Source organism: Scheffersomyces amazonensis (genome assembly GCF_036850825.1).
Source record: "Scheffersomyces amazonensis strain UFMG-HMD-26.3 chromosome Unknown RJT21scaffold_3, whole genome shotgun sequence".
In the NCBI taxonomy this organism is placed as follows: domain Eukaryota; kingdom Fungi; phylum Ascomycota; class Pichiomycetes; order Serinales; family Debaryomycetaceae; genus Scheffersomyces; species Scheffersomyces amazonensis.
Window position 1 is genome coordinate 1,748,016 of NW_027042743.1, and position 18,081 is coordinate 1,766,096.

General features: G+C 31.1%; 9 protein-coding genes across 9 annotated transcripts; 8 read left to right on the forward strand and 1 right to left on the reverse strand. All coding sequences in view use genetic code 12, as the record gives it.

Moving 5' to 3' along the window:
* Window positions 1-514: 514 nt before the first annotated feature.
* TPO2 (Tpo2p) lies at window positions 515-2,347 on the forward strand (the record flags this gene model as incomplete). Its single annotated transcript, XM_064885435.1, has 1 exon — window positions 515-2,347. One exon carries the CDS (start codon window positions 515-517, stop codon window positions 2,345-2,347), a length of 1,833 nt encoding a protein of 610 aa, XP_064738881.1.
* Window positions 2,348-2,559: 212 nt separating this feature from the next.
* Window positions 2,560-4,101, forward strand: RJT21DRAFT_36559 (uncharacterized protein). Its single transcript, XM_064884316.1, has one exon. It carries the CDS (start codon window positions 2,707-2,709, stop codon window positions 3,961-3,963), a length of 1,257 nt encoding a protein of 418 aa, XP_064738882.1. The 5' UTR covers window positions 2,560-2,706; the 3' UTR covers window positions 3,964-4,101.
* A 1,486-nt stretch (window positions 4,102-5,587) lies between these two features.
* PEL1 (CDP-diacylglycerol--glycerol-3-phosphate 3-phosphatidyltransferase) lies at window positions 5,588-7,357 on the forward strand (the record flags this gene model as incomplete). The annotated part of the gene is made up of 2 exons (XM_064885410.1): window positions 5,588-7,129; window positions 7,256-7,357. 2 exons carry the CDS (start codon window positions 5,588-5,590, stop codon window positions 7,355-7,357), a joined length of 1,644 nt encoding a protein of 547 aa, XP_064738883.1.
* A 60-nt stretch (window positions 7,358-7,417) lies between these two features.
* Window positions 7,418-8,363, reverse strand: RJT21DRAFT_36563 (uncharacterized protein). The gene has a single exon (XM_064884317.1). The coding sequence runs from the start codon at window positions 8,261-8,263 to the stop codon at window positions 7,478-7,480; it is 786 nt and encodes a 261-aa protein (XP_064738884.1). The 5' UTR covers window positions 8,264-8,363; the 3' UTR covers window positions 7,418-7,477.
* On the forward strand, window positions 8,362-9,604 carry RJT21DRAFT_36564 (uncharacterized protein). The gene has a single exon (XM_064884318.1). The coding sequence runs from the start codon at window positions 8,515-8,517 to the stop codon at window positions 9,484-9,486; it is 972 nt and encodes a 323-aa protein (XP_064738885.1). The 5' UTR covers window positions 8,362-8,514; the 3' UTR covers window positions 9,487-9,604.
* A 1-nt stretch (window position 9,605) lies between these two features.
* On the forward strand, window positions 9,606-11,702 carry GBP2 (single-stranded telomeric DNA-binding/mRNA-binding protein). The gene is made up of 4 exons (XM_064884320.1): window positions 9,606-9,902; window positions 10,129-10,732; window positions 10,796-10,798; window positions 10,820-11,702. The coding sequence occupies exons 1-4, from the start codon at window positions 9,870-9,872 to the stop codon at window positions 11,470-11,472; spliced, it is 1,293 nt and encodes a 430-aa protein (XP_064738886.1). The 5' UTR covers window positions 9,606-9,869; the 3' UTR covers window positions 11,473-11,702.
* On the forward strand, window positions 11,703-12,709 carry RJT21DRAFT_36566 (uncharacterized protein). Its single transcript, XM_064884319.1, has one exon. It carries the CDS (start codon window positions 11,933-11,935, stop codon window positions 12,620-12,622), a length of 690 nt encoding a protein of 229 aa, XP_064738887.1. The 5' UTR covers window positions 11,703-11,932; the 3' UTR covers window positions 12,623-12,709.
* Window positions 12,710-12,885: 176 nt separating this feature from the next.
* Window positions 12,886-13,667, forward strand: RJT21DRAFT_120698 (uncharacterized protein). Its single transcript, XM_064881817.1, has one exon. The coding sequence runs from the start codon at window positions 12,937-12,939 to the stop codon at window positions 13,423-13,425; it is 489 nt and encodes a 162-aa protein (XP_064738888.1). The 5' UTR covers window positions 12,886-12,936; the 3' UTR covers window positions 13,426-13,667.
* A 267-nt stretch (window positions 13,668-13,934) lies between these two features.
* RJT21DRAFT_85813 (uncharacterized protein) lies at window positions 13,935-18,050 on the forward strand (the record flags this gene model as incomplete). Its single annotated transcript, XM_064885451.1, has 2 exons — window positions 13,935-16,638; window positions 16,711-18,050. 2 exons carry the CDS (start codon window positions 13,935-13,937, stop codon window positions 18,048-18,050), a joined length of 4,044 nt encoding a protein of 1,347 aa, XP_064738889.1.
* Between the last annotated feature and the right edge of the window lie 31 nt (window positions 18,051-18,081).

The following is an 18,081-nucleotide window of genomic DNA, read 5'->3' on the forward strand; positions in this document are numbered from 1 at the left end:
TTGTTTAATAAACTCCAATCCAATTACAAGCCTTATCCGGTATAACCTCCACAATAACACATCTTTCCACATCTTTCTATCGTATAAAAATCTAAATAAACTAGCCTAAAAATATAGTAGTCCGGATGGATTTGGCTCGCATCATAATTCCGAAATCCACAAATAACAATAAAAAATTTCAATGACAATAACAATCGGAAAAAAAAGAAAAATTTAAAATATAAAACCAAGAATTTTCCCTTGTCTTATTCATCTTCTATAGAATTGCAATAACTTCTGTCAAATATTGTATTTTTAGAGTTATTAGGTTGACCGTTATTACAATCAGACTTTACTACTGTGAAATATCAAACAGTATATTACTCAATTGATAATTTTTCATTGAGTATTGACTACAATTTATCATTTAAAAATTGTACTACTCATCATCTCGTCATCTGACTGTTAACAAATATCGTTACAAAGTTTCCTCTACCATTTGTATATATAAAAAACCATCATTATCATTTTAAAAATGTCATCACAACCAGCAAATTCTTCCACTCTGAGTGGAGAGCAAAAGAAGGATGAAAATAGAGACCATGCTACTAGTCAATTCGATACTTCATTATCTCAAAGGGATGATGATTCATCTGATGAACTTACAAATTCAAATCCAGACCCTGAAGCATTTGTTGGTCATAAGGAATCAGATTCCGACTCACATCAAGCAGGTACCGATAATGAAGATTTGGAAAGAGATGCTGTAGAAACTTATGATCCAATTCCAGAAGGTGGTGATGAATTAACTAGATATGAATCAAGTGCTGCTTTATCTAGAAGTTTATCCAGAAGATTAACAGGCGCTGATAAATTAATTGAAGAAGCCAATAATACTGATGAACCATTACCTAAAATGGGTGGTGATCGTCCTTATCCACCTGGTTTACCAGATAGATCTCCATATGCCATCCAATTTGATGGACCACTTGATCCTCTTCATCCTCATAATTATAGTCTTATCAAAAAAATATTCTTCACCGCTTCTGTGGGTTTAGCTGCATTATCTGTTTCAATGGGTTCAGCCTTTTTTGCTGAAAGTCAAGAAGTAATTATGGAAAAATTCCATGTTGGAGCTACTACCGCCACATTAGGTACTTCTCTTTTCGTTTTCGGTTTTGCATCAGGTCCTGTTATTTGGGGTCCATTGTGTGAATTATTTGGTAGAAAAACTGTAATGGTTCCTTCTACTTTTGGTTATGTCTGTTTCTCATTTGCTGTTGCTACTGCTAAGGATCTTCAAACAATTATGATTTGTCGTTTCTTTGCTGGTTTTGTTGGAGCTGCTCCTTTGGTTGTTGCACCTGCTGTTATGGCTGATTTATTTTCTGCCAAGGCTAGAGGTACTGCTATTGCAGTTTTTGCTATGGTCTTATTCGGTGGTCCAATGTTAGCACCAATTTTGGGTGGTTTCACTGTAAAGAATCCTGGTTTAGGATGGAGATGGACTTCTTATTTCTGTGCATTAATTGGTGTTTTATCATTCCTCATGAATACTCTTGTATTAGAAGAAACTCATCATGCTATTATCTTAACTCAAAAGGCTGAAAAATTAAGAAGAAGAACTGGTAACTGGGGTATTTTTGCTCCTCATGAAGAAGTCAATCTTTCTTTCCGTGAAATTGTTGAAAAGAATATTACCAGACCAATTGTTATGTTAGTTACAGAACCTATCTTATTATTGATCACTATTTATAATGCTTTTATCTATGGTATGCTTTATCTTTTCCTTACAGCCATTCCTTTGATTTTCCTTGGTAATTATCGTTTCAGTCAAGGTGTTGCTGAATTACCATATTTAGCTATGTTAATTGGTATCTTCTTTGGTGGATTAACCATTATTTTCTTTGAAAAGAGATATAATCGTGCTATGGATGCCAATGGAGGTAAACCAGTTCCAGAAGAAAGATTACCTCCTATGATGGTAGGTTCATTCTTCTTTGCTGGTGGTATTTTCTGGTTAGGTTGGGCTGGTGATTATGCTGATCGTGTTCCTTGGATTGTTCCAACTCTTGGAGCTGGATTCATTGGATACGGTTTAATCTTAATTTTCTTACCATGTCTTAACTATATTATTGATTGTTATTTATTCTTTGCTGCTTCAGCTTTAGCTGGTAACACTTTCTTAAGATCTGCTTTTGGTGCTGTGTTCCCATTATTTGCAAGACAAATGTTTGAAAGTATGCAAATCAAGTGGGCAAGTACTTTATTAGGATGTGTTGCAATTGTAATGATTCCTGTACCTTTCTTGTTCTATAAATATGGTCGTCGTTTAAGGGACAAGTCAAAATACGCTTTTGTTTTATAGATTCTTTTCCTTTCCTATTCATTCCTTCTTCTGTCGTCCCTTGACACTTCATTCTAATATTCTTTAAATTTAATAATACATTATTCACATTCACATTCAGATTCTGCTGTTTATAGTCATACCCTTAATATACTTAACTTAATCTTATTCTATATCGTAAATGTATTATCATTAGTATTGGTATTGGTATTGGTATTGGTATTGTTCATAGTATACTAACAAATTTAGTGGGATTTGCAATCATATTTAAATTTTGCCAAGGTCGGCAATTAGGGTGCGAGATTTTTAGGTCGGTCAAACGAGAAATTTTTCAAAGTAATGGTACCGATTGTTTAAAGATCCAGTGGGGTATTTCAATTATGTTCGTGCGTAACACGAGGGGATCGATACCGAATTGGTTACGAGTACGATACTTCAGTAGTTGTCAACGAAGTTTTAAAGCTCCTAATGGGGGAAAGTCTCAAGCTCCTGCTAATTTCCTAGGTAGAGCTTCAAATAATTTATCTGTTGGATTAGTTGGGTTAGCTAATGTTGGAAAGTCAAGTATATTCCAAATCCTTACCCGTCAAACAAGTGTAGGTACACCTGCCAATTATCCATTTGCTACTATTGAACCAACTAAATCTATTATTAATGTACCACTGATAAAATTGGATCATTATCAAAAACTTTTCCAATCTAATAAGAAAATTGAATCTAATTTGTTGATTTGGGATATTGCTGGACTTATTAGAAATGCTTCAAGTGGTGCTGGATTAGGTAATAAGTTTTTAAATGATATAAGGAATGTAGATGGGATTTTCCATGTCATTAGAGGATTCAGAGATGATGATATTATTCATATTGAAGAAAATAAAGTCGATCCCTTACGTGATTTGGTCATTGTTAATGATGAATTAATACTTAAAGATTTAGAATTTGTTGAAATTGGAATTGATAAATTAACAAAATTGTTGAAAAGGCCAGGTATTAATAAAGCAGAAGTCGAAAATGAAATAAATATACTAGAAAGAATTCAAGAGTTATTATATGAAGGGAAAAAGGTATCACAAATCGATTGGAATGCAGAAGAAGTAAATATTATAAATCCTTATAATTTTCTTACTGCAAAGCCTACTTTGTATTTATTGAATGTCAATGAAAACGATTACTTAAATCAAACTAATGAATTCTTAGAGTCTGTTACAGCTTGGCTTGAAGAAAATTCTCCTCGAGATAAACTAATTATGATAAGTGCAGATCATGAAACTACATTATTAGAACAAGAAGTAGAAGAAGAAACTGTCACTGGATCTACTATTGTAGCAGAAGTTATAACTACAATGAAATCAGCCTTGAACTTAATATCATTCTATACTTGTGGACCTAAAGAAGCTCATGAATGGAATATTAGAATGGGTAATACAGTTCAAGAAGCTGCAGGATGTATTCACACTGACTTACAGAAGACATTTATTTCATCAATTGTTTACAAATGGGACGATTTAAAGACTATGGATTTGTTCAATGAAACTACTTTGAAAAGTAGTGGAAAACAATATAAACAAGGTAAGAAGTATCTTGTTGAAGACGGTGATGTAATAATAATCAAGGCAGGCAGTGCCAAAGTCCGATAATTATAATTCCAAATAATAATTCTCCAAGAGGTACATTACTATAATTATTCTTTGTGTGCCTATTTGGCTGCAATTCCCCTAGGCTTGCTGAAACTACTGTATATATACATGAATTACTTTGTAAATAGCTTAAAATTAATGTAATTTGATTTATTAATAGAGCAATCAAACATCCTTAATTAGAGCTATAGAAGGCTCAACTCTTCTTTATTAATTAAGACGTTTAGTTTTAAGGTTTGGGGTAAATCTAGTAATTTACCCCAAATGGGAAATTTTGGTGTGCAGGATTGATGGGGTTTCACAGCACTACTCCGACCTCCGTCCTCCGACCTTCTGGAGTGGAGTAAAGTCATGCTACGTCATTTAAAAGAGGGGTTAATAAGACAATCTAATCGAATATTAGTGAACTTAAAAGGAAGTAAGCTTCCATTTAAAGTACTTATAGCCTAATCTGGAGTTACAAAAGCTAAGAAAAGTCGTCTGAATCAGACGATTACAGTATTACCTTTATAGGAATAGATACTAAGGGTACTAAGGTACAAAACTTATATACAATACAATTGATGATTGTATGGGTGCTCATAACGCACAGCCGACTTTCATTTGAATTATTCAAATGTTTAATACAGTAATTTATTGACTTACCCCAACTTCCATTAAACTACGATGTCCTATTTACGCCCCCACCGTAAGCTTAAGCAGTAAAGCCATTCTAACAAAGTTAACTCGCCCCAAATATTTACACAGCCACCTAATATTACTGATACTACTCTTTAAACAACTCTTACATAATATTTCTACTTAGAACCACATCCTACCACTACCACTACTACTAGAACCATATTAGCTAAATGGCAGCATATCCATTTCCCCCAAATACACGACCAACAATAGCAGAAAAATAAACAGGAACAGAAACAGAAACAGAAACAGAAAAAGAAACGAAAAAGTTTGCAGCGTGTCGGATGTCAAAATATCTAAGCCCAAACATCCATACACTGTCAAAAAAAAATCTCATCAATTTAGCCATACTAATTAGGGCCATCCGGTGCATGTTCAAATTCAAATTACCTGTTAATTTCTCCTTCAGGCTATAACTAACTTTCGTATTTACAGTACAATAGTCCCTGTAAGCTCTATATAACAACAAATTACAGTAGTTAAGTTTCCTTAGTTTAAATCTCCACATTTATCAATAATTCACTATATTTGTTGGAATATTTTTAATCATTGTCATCATTTTCCACCATATCTTCCGCCTTCCGTTTCTTACATTTTAGATACCGGTTGATCTGATAGTTCTATACAAGAGGAGTATTACGCTGGTTCGTGCATTTTCCAATATTATTATTATTAATTATCATTAATTATTAATTATTATCATTTATTATTATCATTTGTTATTATTATTATTATCATCATCATCATTCTATTTTTTCTCGTAATACCATACCTCTTTGTTTGATTCTGCACATTATAACTCGTTGGTTTTATTCTCGTCCCTTGTTTCATGATATCAAGACACGTTACCAATATAATTTCAACAAGGGCTTCTTATAATACTGTTACTACAACAACTATTGGAACTACTACTACAACAACAACTCCTTTATTATCTAATAAAATGGTTATTTCTTCAGTATACAACTATTTCTTTTCAAGATCTACAAATACATCTCCTGTTCATCAAGATCATCATCATAATTTCTCTACATATAATAGACCTACTGATTATAATTCTTTTCATCCTAATTTAAAACCAGTTTTACAACAACTAGATGCTATAAGTCCAAGATTTATTGTTAATGCTAATGATATTACTATATTAAATGATCCAAAAGTATTTTATCAAACTTTATGTAAAAAGATTTCTCAAGCAAAATCAAGAGTATTCTTAACAAGTTTATATATTGGAAAAACTCAATATGAATTAATTGAAATTATAGATAAAGCATTGACTGCTAATGAAGATTTAAAAATAGATATCTTAACTGATGCTTTAAGAGGTACAAGAGAATCTCCTCAAGCTCCTTCTTCAGCTACTCTTTTACTTCCATTAATTGAAAAATTTGGTAATCATAGAATTAATATTAGAATGTATCATACTCCTCATTTAGCAGGTTTTGTTAAATCAATAACTCCAAAACGTATTAATGAAGGTTGGGGTTTACAACATATGAAACTTTATGGTTTTGATAATGAAATCATTCTTAGTGGTGCCAATTTATCAAATGATTATTTTAATGATAGACAAGACAGATATTATATATTTAATGATAAAAATTTAACTGATTATTATTATAAAATTCAAGCTGCTATTCAATCAATTAGTTATCAAATTTTACCATCTTCAAAATTACCAGCTGGTTTTAGATTATCTTGGCCAACATCAAATAAATCTTGTGAACCTCATCTTAATTTACATCGTTTCATTCAAGATTCATCACATTTATTAGATCCATTATTAAAAACTAATGGACAATCTCAAACTACTTCATCAGAAATTCCATCAAATTTCGATACTGTTGTATACCCTATTAGTCAATTTACACCATTATTTCCTGATCAAAATGATAGATCTACTGAAAAACCAGCCATTCTTAGATTATTATCATATCTTGATTCAAGTTCAAATATAAAATGGTGGTTCACCGCTGGTTATTTCAATATGTTACCTCAGATTCAAGATAAATTACTTAATTCCAAGAATTCTAAAGGTGTTGTAATAACCGCATCTCCAAAGGCTAACTCCTTTTATAAATCTTCAGGAATTTCTTATTATTTACCCCAAGCTTATCTTTTATTTGCCAAAAGATTCTTAGAACAAATCCAGAAGTTGAATAAACAAGACTTTGTCAGTGTATTTGAATGGGAAAATGGAATTGTTAATACTCCAAATGGTTGGTCATATCATGCTAAAGGTATTTGGATTACTACTCCTAATGAAGATCATCCTTCCATGACAATTATTGGTTCTTCAAATTATACAAAGAGAGCATATTCATTAGATTTAGAAAGTAATGCTATCATTGTAACTAGAAATGCTGAATTAAAATCAAAAATGAGACATGAAATTGATCATTTAATGGAACATGCTAAACCATTAAATTTAAGTGATTTCCATCCTAAACCTGTCAATGATAAACAAGAAGAACTTCCTGAAAAAGTAGAACAAATAAGTGAAAATATGGGTGAGATTATAGATACATTTGCTGCTATTGAAGATAATTCTGATCATCCTCTGAAATTACGTTCCGATAGTGCAAGATCTTCACCTGTACCGGAATCAGAGGCAAATAAAGAATCATCACCTCCAGTTTATGAAATTGATGAAGATAAGAAGATTGGATATGGAGTCCATTTAGCAGTAAAACTTTTAGGTGGAAAATTATAAGACTAATTAATATTAATATTAATATTTTATTTAAATTCTTTAATTCATACCCAAAAAAAGTTCGTTAGATTAAATATACATACTTGCATACATAGACTTTTATAATAATACAGGCAGTATTTACACTGATTCTTCAGGTGTATCTATTGCACTATAATACAATTCTAATTTAGGTCTATGACCCTTATACCATTTGAATTGTTGAAGCGAAAGAATAATCATGGTTATACAATTGAAACATAAATATGTCCATCCCATATAATTAATAGGAATATCATACCATGCGACTTCACCTTGTACAAGCCAATAACCTATTAAGTATAATATATAACTAACCAATTGTAGATGTAACCAATTATCATGAAGTCCAATACAACAATCATCAAACCAATTCATCATCAATTGAGGACAATATTTCATTATCAGTAATACTTGTCCAATAAACCATAAAGAATCTATAACATCTATCCCTACAATAGTTTCTTGTTTATACCAATAAAGTTTATACACATAACAAAACAAGAGAAATAAAAATGTAAGAAATAATTTATGTAATCCACTAAAACATTGATTAATATTTTTTGTAGTTGGATATACAATATAAAGTTGCCATATAATTGCAAAATATAAAATAACAAGTACGGAATATTCAACTATTATTCCGGAATTGAGGGGAATAATTGAATGAACAGGATATCGATTTTTATATTGTTGAGAAATAATAGAACTAAATCGATAACTATAACTTGTTAATAATATTAATCCAGTACTTATAAAATTAGCTATATAATAATCAAAGGATATTCCATAAATGGATTTCTTTACTTTATTATGTCTGATTTGTTGAATTTGATTAATAATCTCTATGAAAACTGACCCCAAAATTAGTAAACTACCGGGTGTCATCTCATCATATATGTTAATGTTATGGTTATATTGTGTATATTCTCTATTACTATAATTCGTATAGTAATTATCGAATTAAGTTCTATAGTAGTATAAATATTACTGTAAGTCTTATCAATAAAAATTATTGTGTGGAGGAGGGTCGTGTCACAGTTACCAAATATCTGACCCACTATTTTGTTGCGAGTCCGTTGATGTTTAGCAACTACTAACTGAATAGCACTAATCCTTAACCAACCCTGTAATATCAAATGGTATTGTCACTGGAAATAGAGGGGAACTGGGATATTGTTATAACGTCCCTTCAGGATATTTGTAATTCTAATGAATCGCTTACTTTCGATAACATATACAAAAAACACCTTGAAGAACTAACTCATGATGAAGACGAGTTAACTAAACTAAAAGAAGAAATAATAGATCATAAATCCAACATAGGCACAGCCAGACGACTCATTGACACCTCGCATGAGAAATTACAAACTTTGATAGAGTATTTACAGAAGCAACTTGAAAATGAAGATGGTGATGGTGAAAGTGAGGCTGCTATATCTTCGACGAAAGAATCATCAGTTGCTGCAAATGGTAAAGAAGGTGTATCTACCAGAAAGGGAGCGGCTGCTGCGGCAGCTGCTGCGGCATCTTCTACTAGAAGAAGTTCTACACCATCAAGTGCTGTGAATTCTGCGGCTTCAAAATCATCAGGATCTGGAACTACACCAGCAGCCAATACTTCCGATTCAAGAATTAATAAAGATACAAAGAAAGGTAGTAGTAAGAAGGGAGTTGGAAGACTGTTTTATACTTCTAAATTCAATCCTCTGGAACCCATATATGTTGGATCAGAAGTTGCTTATAAATTAAAGAATAGACATTTTGAAGAATGGATTCAATGTGAAGTTATGAAAGTTATTGGAGATGGTATAAAATTTGAAATAAGAGATCCTGAACCCGATGAAAATAATAATCCAGGACAAACTTTTAAAGCCAATTATAAAGAAATATTATTAATACCACCTCTTGAAGAAGTTAAAGAATTATCAAATTATCCTTATGGAACAAAAGTACTTGCAAGATATCCTGAAACAACTACATTTTATCCTGCTGTTGTAGTAGGAAATAGAAAAGATGGTAGTGTAAGACTTAAATTCGATGGAGAAGAAGAGGTCAATAAGGAAACTGAAGTTGAAAGAAGGTTAGTTGTTCCATTTCCTGAAAAGTAAATTAACGTGAAAATAGTAAAATAATTATAGAATTATGTATATATATATATAACTCTGTATAACATGTATAATTAAGAGGTCGTGTATATCGGCTCAATAAATCCTGGTCAATTTTTCACTTTTTTTTTTGAACGACATTGCGGTAATTGAAATGTTTAACGAAGAGCCCCATAATTTGTTAAGAAACTAGTTATTACTAAACTTCAATTAGTTCTTTGTTTAGGTTGGCAGTTGGCTTTGTTTTGAAATATTTTTTTTTCCATTTGTATTATAATTTATTGTTCGGTGCTGAATTTATTTGTTTAACTGGGCCGTACTACACATTTTAGTTATTATTAAAAAAACGTCGACATTCACAAAATATATCGTAGGTATAAGGAATAATGGAGGGTATGGATATTGATGATTATTCAAGAGTATGTTTTTAATTGAATATTTGTTTTGAAATTGGTAACAAAATATGAGATGCTTGAAATCTTGATGATTCAATACTAAATTAGTTTGGGTGAAAAGTTGGTGATAATTTCTATGGTTTAATTGATTAACCTAGTGAATTTTCATTGCGTAGGTTTTTCGAGGGTCTAATGTTTTGTTGCAATTTTTTTTGGGTTTAAGGAACCTCATTGCTAATGCTATTTTTAGGATCGTTCTCGTTCTCGTTCTCCTGTGAGAGACAGATCTCGTGAGAGAAGAAATTCTACTACAAATTCTAGTAGTAGAGATTATCGTGGTGGACGTTCAGAAGGAAGCCGTGATTATCAAGGTGGAAATAGTAGAGATTATGGTACCAATAGAAGATTTGAAGAAAGAAGAGGTGGTTACCGTGGAGGTAGACCTAGTGGAGGAAGTAGAAGAGATTATGGAACTTCATCAACTTCTGATTCGGATTACCGTTCTAAAACTGAAAGAAATTATGATAATTCTATTTTCATAAGTAATGTACCATTTGACAGTACTCCAAAGGATATCGAAGAACTTTTCAAAGGAGAGTTTGGTGTCAAAAGAGCTGATATTGTTACAAACAGAGGTAGATCAAGAGGTATGGCCACTGTTGAATTTTCCAGTAAAGCTGATGTTCAAAAAGCAATTGAAAAATTCGATAAATATGATTATAATGGAAGACCTTTATACATAAGACAAGATTATCCACCACCAGAAAAGAAAGAATTTCCTCCAAGACGAGAAGAATTTAGAGGTGGAAGAGATAGAAGAGATGATTATAGAAGTAACAGAGATGACTACAGAGGTGGTAGAGATGATTACAGAGGTGGTAGAGATGACTACAGAGGTGGTAGAGATGACTACAGAGGAGGTAGAGATGATTACAGAGGAGGTAGAGATGAATTCAGAGGTGGTAGAGAAAGAAGAGAACCACCAGCTCCAGGTACTGAAGTTTTCATTGGTAACTTGCCCTTTTCTGTTAATTGGCAAGCATTAAAGGATTTAATGAGACAAGCTGGAGAAGTAGTAAGAGCCGATGTTAAATTGGACTGGAGTGGTAACTCAAAAGGTTTTGGAACTGTTGTTTTCAGTTCTGTTGCTGAAGCTGATAAAGCCATTGAAATGTTCCAAGGTTATGAGCTCGAAGGTAGAGAACTTAATACTCGTCCAGGTAAGGTAATTTCAACTGAAGGTCGTGAAAGAGACTCTTATGAAGGAAGTAGAGGAGGTAGAGAAAGACGTGAAACTCCAGTTCAGAAGAACTCTGAATTTACTGAAGGAGTTGAAGGAGATGGAGAAAAGTCAGATACTATCTATGTAAGCAATTTACCATTTATTACTAGTAATGATGATTTATATGAATTATTTGAAACTGTTGGTAGAACTACTAAGGCAGAAATACAATTTAATGAACAAGGTAAACCTTCTGGTAATGCTGTTGTTCAATTCGAAGTAGCAGATATTGCTGAAAGTGCCATTCAAAGTTTGAATAATTACAACTATGGTGATAGAAATCTTAAAATCACCTATGCTAAAAGACCATAGGATTTCCATACAATAGAGTAAAACTTACATAAAAATATCAAATCCTTTGAAATTCCTCCTATAATGAACAAAAAGTTATTAAAAATTTAAATTTTTCAATTTTCGATTTTCTGCAATTAATTACCTTTCTCTAACTGTTTGCATAATTAAATATATTACTGCATCAGTTCCCTTGTCTTAGTAAATAGAAATTTAACATATTATTTTTGTTACTCTCTAAGTGTCCCGCGACTAAAACTTTCCGTATAGTTCGGTTTGTTTGGGGTGCGGCCGAATTTATTTACTCTTCGGATGTAGGATATTTTCAGCAGTAGCCGCAATCCATTAATTCATGATGGATATCTGGTATAAAACGATGGTCAATTCCCGTATTTTCGGATTAAGGTTATATCAATAGTTAGATACAATTATAGTTATATATATTATATCAAATTGTTCTGAAAATAGTTTATAAACGTTAATGTCTACTGAAGAAAATATGGGATTGAAAGTTATAATTACCGGTGTTACTGGTATGGTTGGAGAAGGTGTTCTTACTGCTGCTTTAAAGGATGAATCTATTAAATCAATATTATCTGTCTCAAGAAAATCAGTAGGATTCACTCATCCTAAATTAAAAGAATTGATAGTGCCTGATTTTCTCGAATTAAAGGAAACTCAACAAGATTTACAGGGTTTTGATGCATGTTTTTATTGTGTGGGAATCAGTTCAAATGGGTTAGATGAAAAAACTTATACTAAAATAACGTATGATACCAGTGTTCATTTTGCTGAAGTTGTAGGTAAATTAAATCCTAAATTGACCTTTAATTATATGTCAGGAGCTGGAGCTAATAGTTCAGAAAAGGGTAGAATGATGTGGACCAGAGTTAAAGGTAGAACTGAAAATAAATTGAAAGATATGTTCCCTGGAAGACAATACAGTTTCCGTCCTGGATTAATGAAACCTTTCCCTAATCAAACTCACTTATATGGTTATAATAAGTATATAAATATCTTATACCCAGTTTTTAATCTCATTATGACCGGTGTATCTTTACAAAATTTAGGTGATGCTATGATATATACGGCTGTTAATGGTTATAGTAAAACCATCTTAGAAGCTGCTGATATTAACAAAGCAGCTAAGGCATATAAAGGTGAAAAATAAATTGTATTTAATTGTAATTAGACCAATGTATTTAACAATGTAAGTATTTTATTAAATTAGTACGTCACTATAGTTTGTATAGTCCACTAGGTACCTTTTATTGATTATTCAATAAACTATTTTTAGTCTTTGCAGCCTAATTACGACATGGCAGAGACCCTATGTCCTTAAATTCCGCGCTTATATAAGCGGGACTAGTCACGTTGCTTATAATCACTCACCGTAAAATTTCTATATATAAGTAGTGTGCCATTGCCCCTGTTGTCTTGTTAGTAAGAAGAATACCAAATAGTTTTGTAGTGGTATAGATCATCATGGCTGACGAGACGGGAATTGAGATCGAGACAGACAGAGGAGTGACAATTCCTTCAAATAATAATTCTACTTTGGCAACATATTTGGATGAAGGAAAGAATACGATAAAGTCACATTATGTTATATTTGTAGTACTATTAATAGGGGGATTATTATTATTTCATTTCAGAAACAAAATTGCTGAAGCACATGATAGATTCAGAACTAGACAAAGATCAAGAAGTGGATTTTATGATAGACTTAATGGATTTGAGAATGATTTGGCTAGTGGGTTAAATAGTGCTAATTTTGATATAGAATCTAATATCTCTAATGGAGATTCTAGAAAAGGTTTACTGGAAGAAGCTAAAGAAGCTATTAAGTCATTAATGAAACTGAAGGGATTAAGCTTTGATGAAGCCAGACTTCAATATACTACGCAGAAGTTTTCTCAAAACAATGTTGATAGTAATGGTGTACCTAAAGATCCAAAATTGGTAACCTTTTAAGTTAAATTTAGTTAGATTGATTGAATTTGTATAGGGCTCATTTGAGATTCTATTAATGAATGATGAATAATATATGGAATTAAATTATAAGTTATTATTGTAGAGTTGAGTTATTTACAGTATAGACAATAGTGAAATAGTGAAATAGTGAAATAATGTAATTATCATTACAAATAGCTGAAAGATGATTTTACCACTATTATTCTTACTTACAGTATAAATACTCTTACTAACACCAATACATACCATTTAACTATAAATATTTAACCTACAATCACAATTGATTGCAAATATTTAAACTTATAACCCCATCTCTTCCTCTTGCCTAATTAGGCAATGGACGCAAAGAGCGGTCACGTGCCTGTGTTTATGTTTACAAAACCTGTCCGGAAAAAAAAATAATAACATACATTTGCAGACACTCCGACCCATCACATATATATTGAATAGTCAATTTATAATACTTTACCTTATTGAAATCTTAGTAGAAGGGGTTTGAAAACAGAAATATGGGAGTATATCGACGTTACGCGTCAGGCGATCATGATGAAGATTTCTTTAAGGGTAAACGACAGCATTCTAATAGTAATGGTCATAGTACAAATTTCACAGCCAATGAATTTTCAATAAAGGCAATAACTATTCCACCAATGGCAGGACATTTTGATTACCATTATAGAGATATTTCTAATCGTATTATGACATTACAAGAGTATAAACATTCATTTAATACGGCAGCATTTTATTATGGATATGATAAACAAGTATTTGGAGATGTTATAATAATGGTATATAATCATATAAAGACTAATAAAATTAGTACTAAAACAATAACAAAGTATGGATTAACATCTTATGATAATTTAAAATTGGATCCACTATCTCGATTTTGGCCTAGTTGTGAAAATCTTACGGAAGAAAATAAGAAATCACCAGTAAGAAGAGCTTTAGCTATAACCAATTTAAAGAATTATAGTAAATTAACAAATCATTCAGGTAATCTACAAGTTGATAGAACATGGGATGAAACTGATGCTGGTTCATTGGCCAATGAAATGAAACTATTGGATTTCAAAACTCCAATCCAATTGGGTTATAAACTTTCTCAAATAGGACTCCTTCAACCTCATCATATTAATTCAGTATTATTAGATATTATTTATGATAATTCAAATGAATTAGTAATTAATGATAATAATCGATTAGTTTATTTAATTGGAGAACAATTGGATCAATTATTTGATCCATTATTAGAATATTCTCCCGAAGCAATGCAAATTGAATATTCAGTTCCAACCACTGCTAATTATATACCTCCAAAAGTTAATAGTCATTTAATTGATTCAATTGTTACAGAATTAATTACTGTACAAACTAATTTTACTATGGGATTAGTTAATTTATTACAAAATTTCATTATTCCATTAAGAATTAGTGTTTTATCATCATCAGCCAATTCAGGTATAGCTAAATTAAATCAAGTTTTCCCACCAACAATTGATGAAATAACAAGAATTAATTGTATATTACATGATGCTTTAAATCGAGCTCATAGTTATGGATATATGGAAGTTATGAAAGTATTAAATATGATTTTACCATATTTTTATAAACCATTTATACGTCATGAAGCTAATTTAAGAAACTTTTCTACCAAAATTAATAGATTTAATAAAAAGAATCATTCAAAAGTATTTGATAATGATTCAATTAATCGAGGAGATTTTGGTTATAGAGAAGTTGAATCAATTATTTCTGGTTCATTAATGGAATTACCAAAAATAAAATTAATATTAAAAAGATTACAAGATACAATTATTTCAGAAAAGATTCATTTAAGAGGTACATTTAAAGATGAAGAATCTAATATATTTCAAATATATTTTGATAAAACCATTGAAATAATTGATGCCTTTGGAGGAGAAGAAGATACTTATGATAGAATAGATTTAAATCAAAGAATTTTTACTCCAACTGGTAAAATCTTAACTGAATTAGCTGAAGATTGGCCCAGTGAATTACAATATGGTTGGTTAACTAGAAAAGTAGTTGGTATATTTGAATTAAGAAATATGAAACCAATAAATTTATATGATATTGATATCCTTATTATATTCTCAGATCATTTATTATTTATAACCATTGTTGATGATAATTATTATTTGAATCAACAACAAACTTCAATCAAAAGACTTTCTATTCCAGATATTTTAATGCATTCATTAATTAATGAAAAACCTTTACCAAATCTTTCTCTGTTTCCTTCTATGCAAGTAACTCATTGGTGTGATATAAATGAAGTATTGGTTACTTCATATCAAGGTATTAATAATGATGGTAAACCTTGTGATTATCTTAAATTCCTTAGTTTAAATCAATTAGGATTTAATGAAAGTGAAAGTAATCCAACAAATCAAAACTTTACTATGAATTATGAAGTACAACAAAATGATATTATACATGATATTAAAGTTAATGATTCTATTATGCAATTAATCAATAAAGCTAGAGTCCTATTAAAGAGTCAACCATTTCATTTATTTAGATCAAATACTTCAGATTTAACAGTATATTCAACAGCTCATGATATATCAGTTTATGAAGCAGAAACTTGTAAATCTCCTATAGGATTATTTTTAAATTTAAACATTGATTATAAACAATGGTTTGAACAATACCCTCATTTAAATCTTATAATTAATTCTTCATTTGTAACTCAAGATATGGTTAGAATTAAATCTATTGATAGATATGGAATTATTACTACAAGACAAACATGTAATTTAAATCAATTTGAAAGTACTATTCATGAAATTATTTCCAATTATATTATTAATACTTTCATATCAATTAATAAAACATCAACACTTGCAAGTGAAGGGATTGTTAAAGATCTTCAATATTTTTGTAAAGATTTCCTCAAGTATGATGCTAATAAATTAAAGGAAGAGTTAAAGGAAAGATTTAAAGAAGGTAAATCATTACCTGGAACTGAATTGACAAAAAGGACTCATAAAAAGGCATTAAGTTTGGCATTATCCATGCCTGAAAGTTATATTAATGGTAATAAACCAGTAGTAAAGGAGACCAAAGAAATGGAAGTGCCTAAGCAAACCAAAAAGGTGGAATTCAAAGAAGAAAGTGTATCGAATGAGAAGGCCAAGAGAAGAAAGTCGTTTATTGAGGTTATATTTAAATCTTTGAAACGTAGTAGTAGTAGGAAGGATAGAAAGGATCCTACTAATAAAGATACTCCTATTAATAAAGATACTCCTATTAATAAAGATACTCCTATTAATAAAGATACTCCTATTAATAAAGATACTCCTACTATCAATGATGATAACTTGTCGGAGGATCTCATTCCTAAGGGAGAACAGATTGAATATAAACACATCTATAGTCCTATTCCTGAGTTGCACAGAGCCGAATCAGTTAAGATAAGTAAAGTGAGAAAACAAGAGCTTAACACGGGTACGAAGTCCTCTTCATTACAAGACAAGACAAGTCAGCAACCCACGATTTTAAAAGCTGAGGTTGCAAATGTTCCAATTCCAAATCCAGTCCAAGCTCCTATTCTCAAGAATACTCCTATCTCACAGACTGCTACTATTCCAACAAGTAATAATATGAATGCTTCTCCTATTTCCAATCAAGTTTCTGTACCATCTCCTCCTTCTACTACTGCCATCTCTGTTCCCGACATTAAGCAAATGAAGCCTAACGAATCAAAAGCACAATCAGCTCCACAACACACTAAATTGTTTTCTATAAAATCAACATCAAGCAAGCACTTACATCAGCAAACTGTATTTGATTATGAATTTAAAGAAGAAGAATACTACAATGATGGAGAATCTAATTGGATTCCAATTTCATTCAGCAGAGAAAACTCCGCCCAGGTTGGAGTGTCTGAACAGCTCCTGGAATCTTTAGATCAATTGGTTAAAGGATTGGACCCTGAAGGAAAGACTGTTGAAAATCCTCAACCACAATCTGACAAAGTCATTGAACATAAGATTGTTCAACCAGTTACAAAATCATCTGAGTCAGTGGTAAATAAGATTCCTCCTAAACCAAAGTTAATAGGTCCTATTAAACCACCTTTCCATCCAGGTTTTAGAGATGTATCGCAAAGATCACTTACTCCATCAGAAATTGTCAATGATTTCTGTCAACAAATAGATAGTAAGTTTTCTAGTGAAAGACAATTACCAAGAAATTTTTCTTATATTAATCCAAGTATAAGTAATAGTGTACTTAATTTACCTCAATATAATGTTAGTCAAGTTACATTAACAAGTTCATCAGATGAATTCTTTTCACCTGATGAATTTGAATTTGGAGAACAAATGATTCCACAAGAATCATTTAATAAATCAACTTCTCCTGGTACACTTACATCTGCTTCAAGTGAAGCAACTATAATTAATGCTATGATAGATTCACCTCAAGATTCTCATCATAATACTAATCCTATTTCTAATCCTAATCCTAATCCTAATCCTAATAACTTTAACCGAGATTGGTCAATTCCTAGTTTTGTAACAAGAGATGATTCAATTGCTTATTTATCAGAATATTTAAATCAAACGGTAGATTTTGGAGACTTTTCTTTACCATAGATAAATAAGTAAATATTTAATTAATTAATAA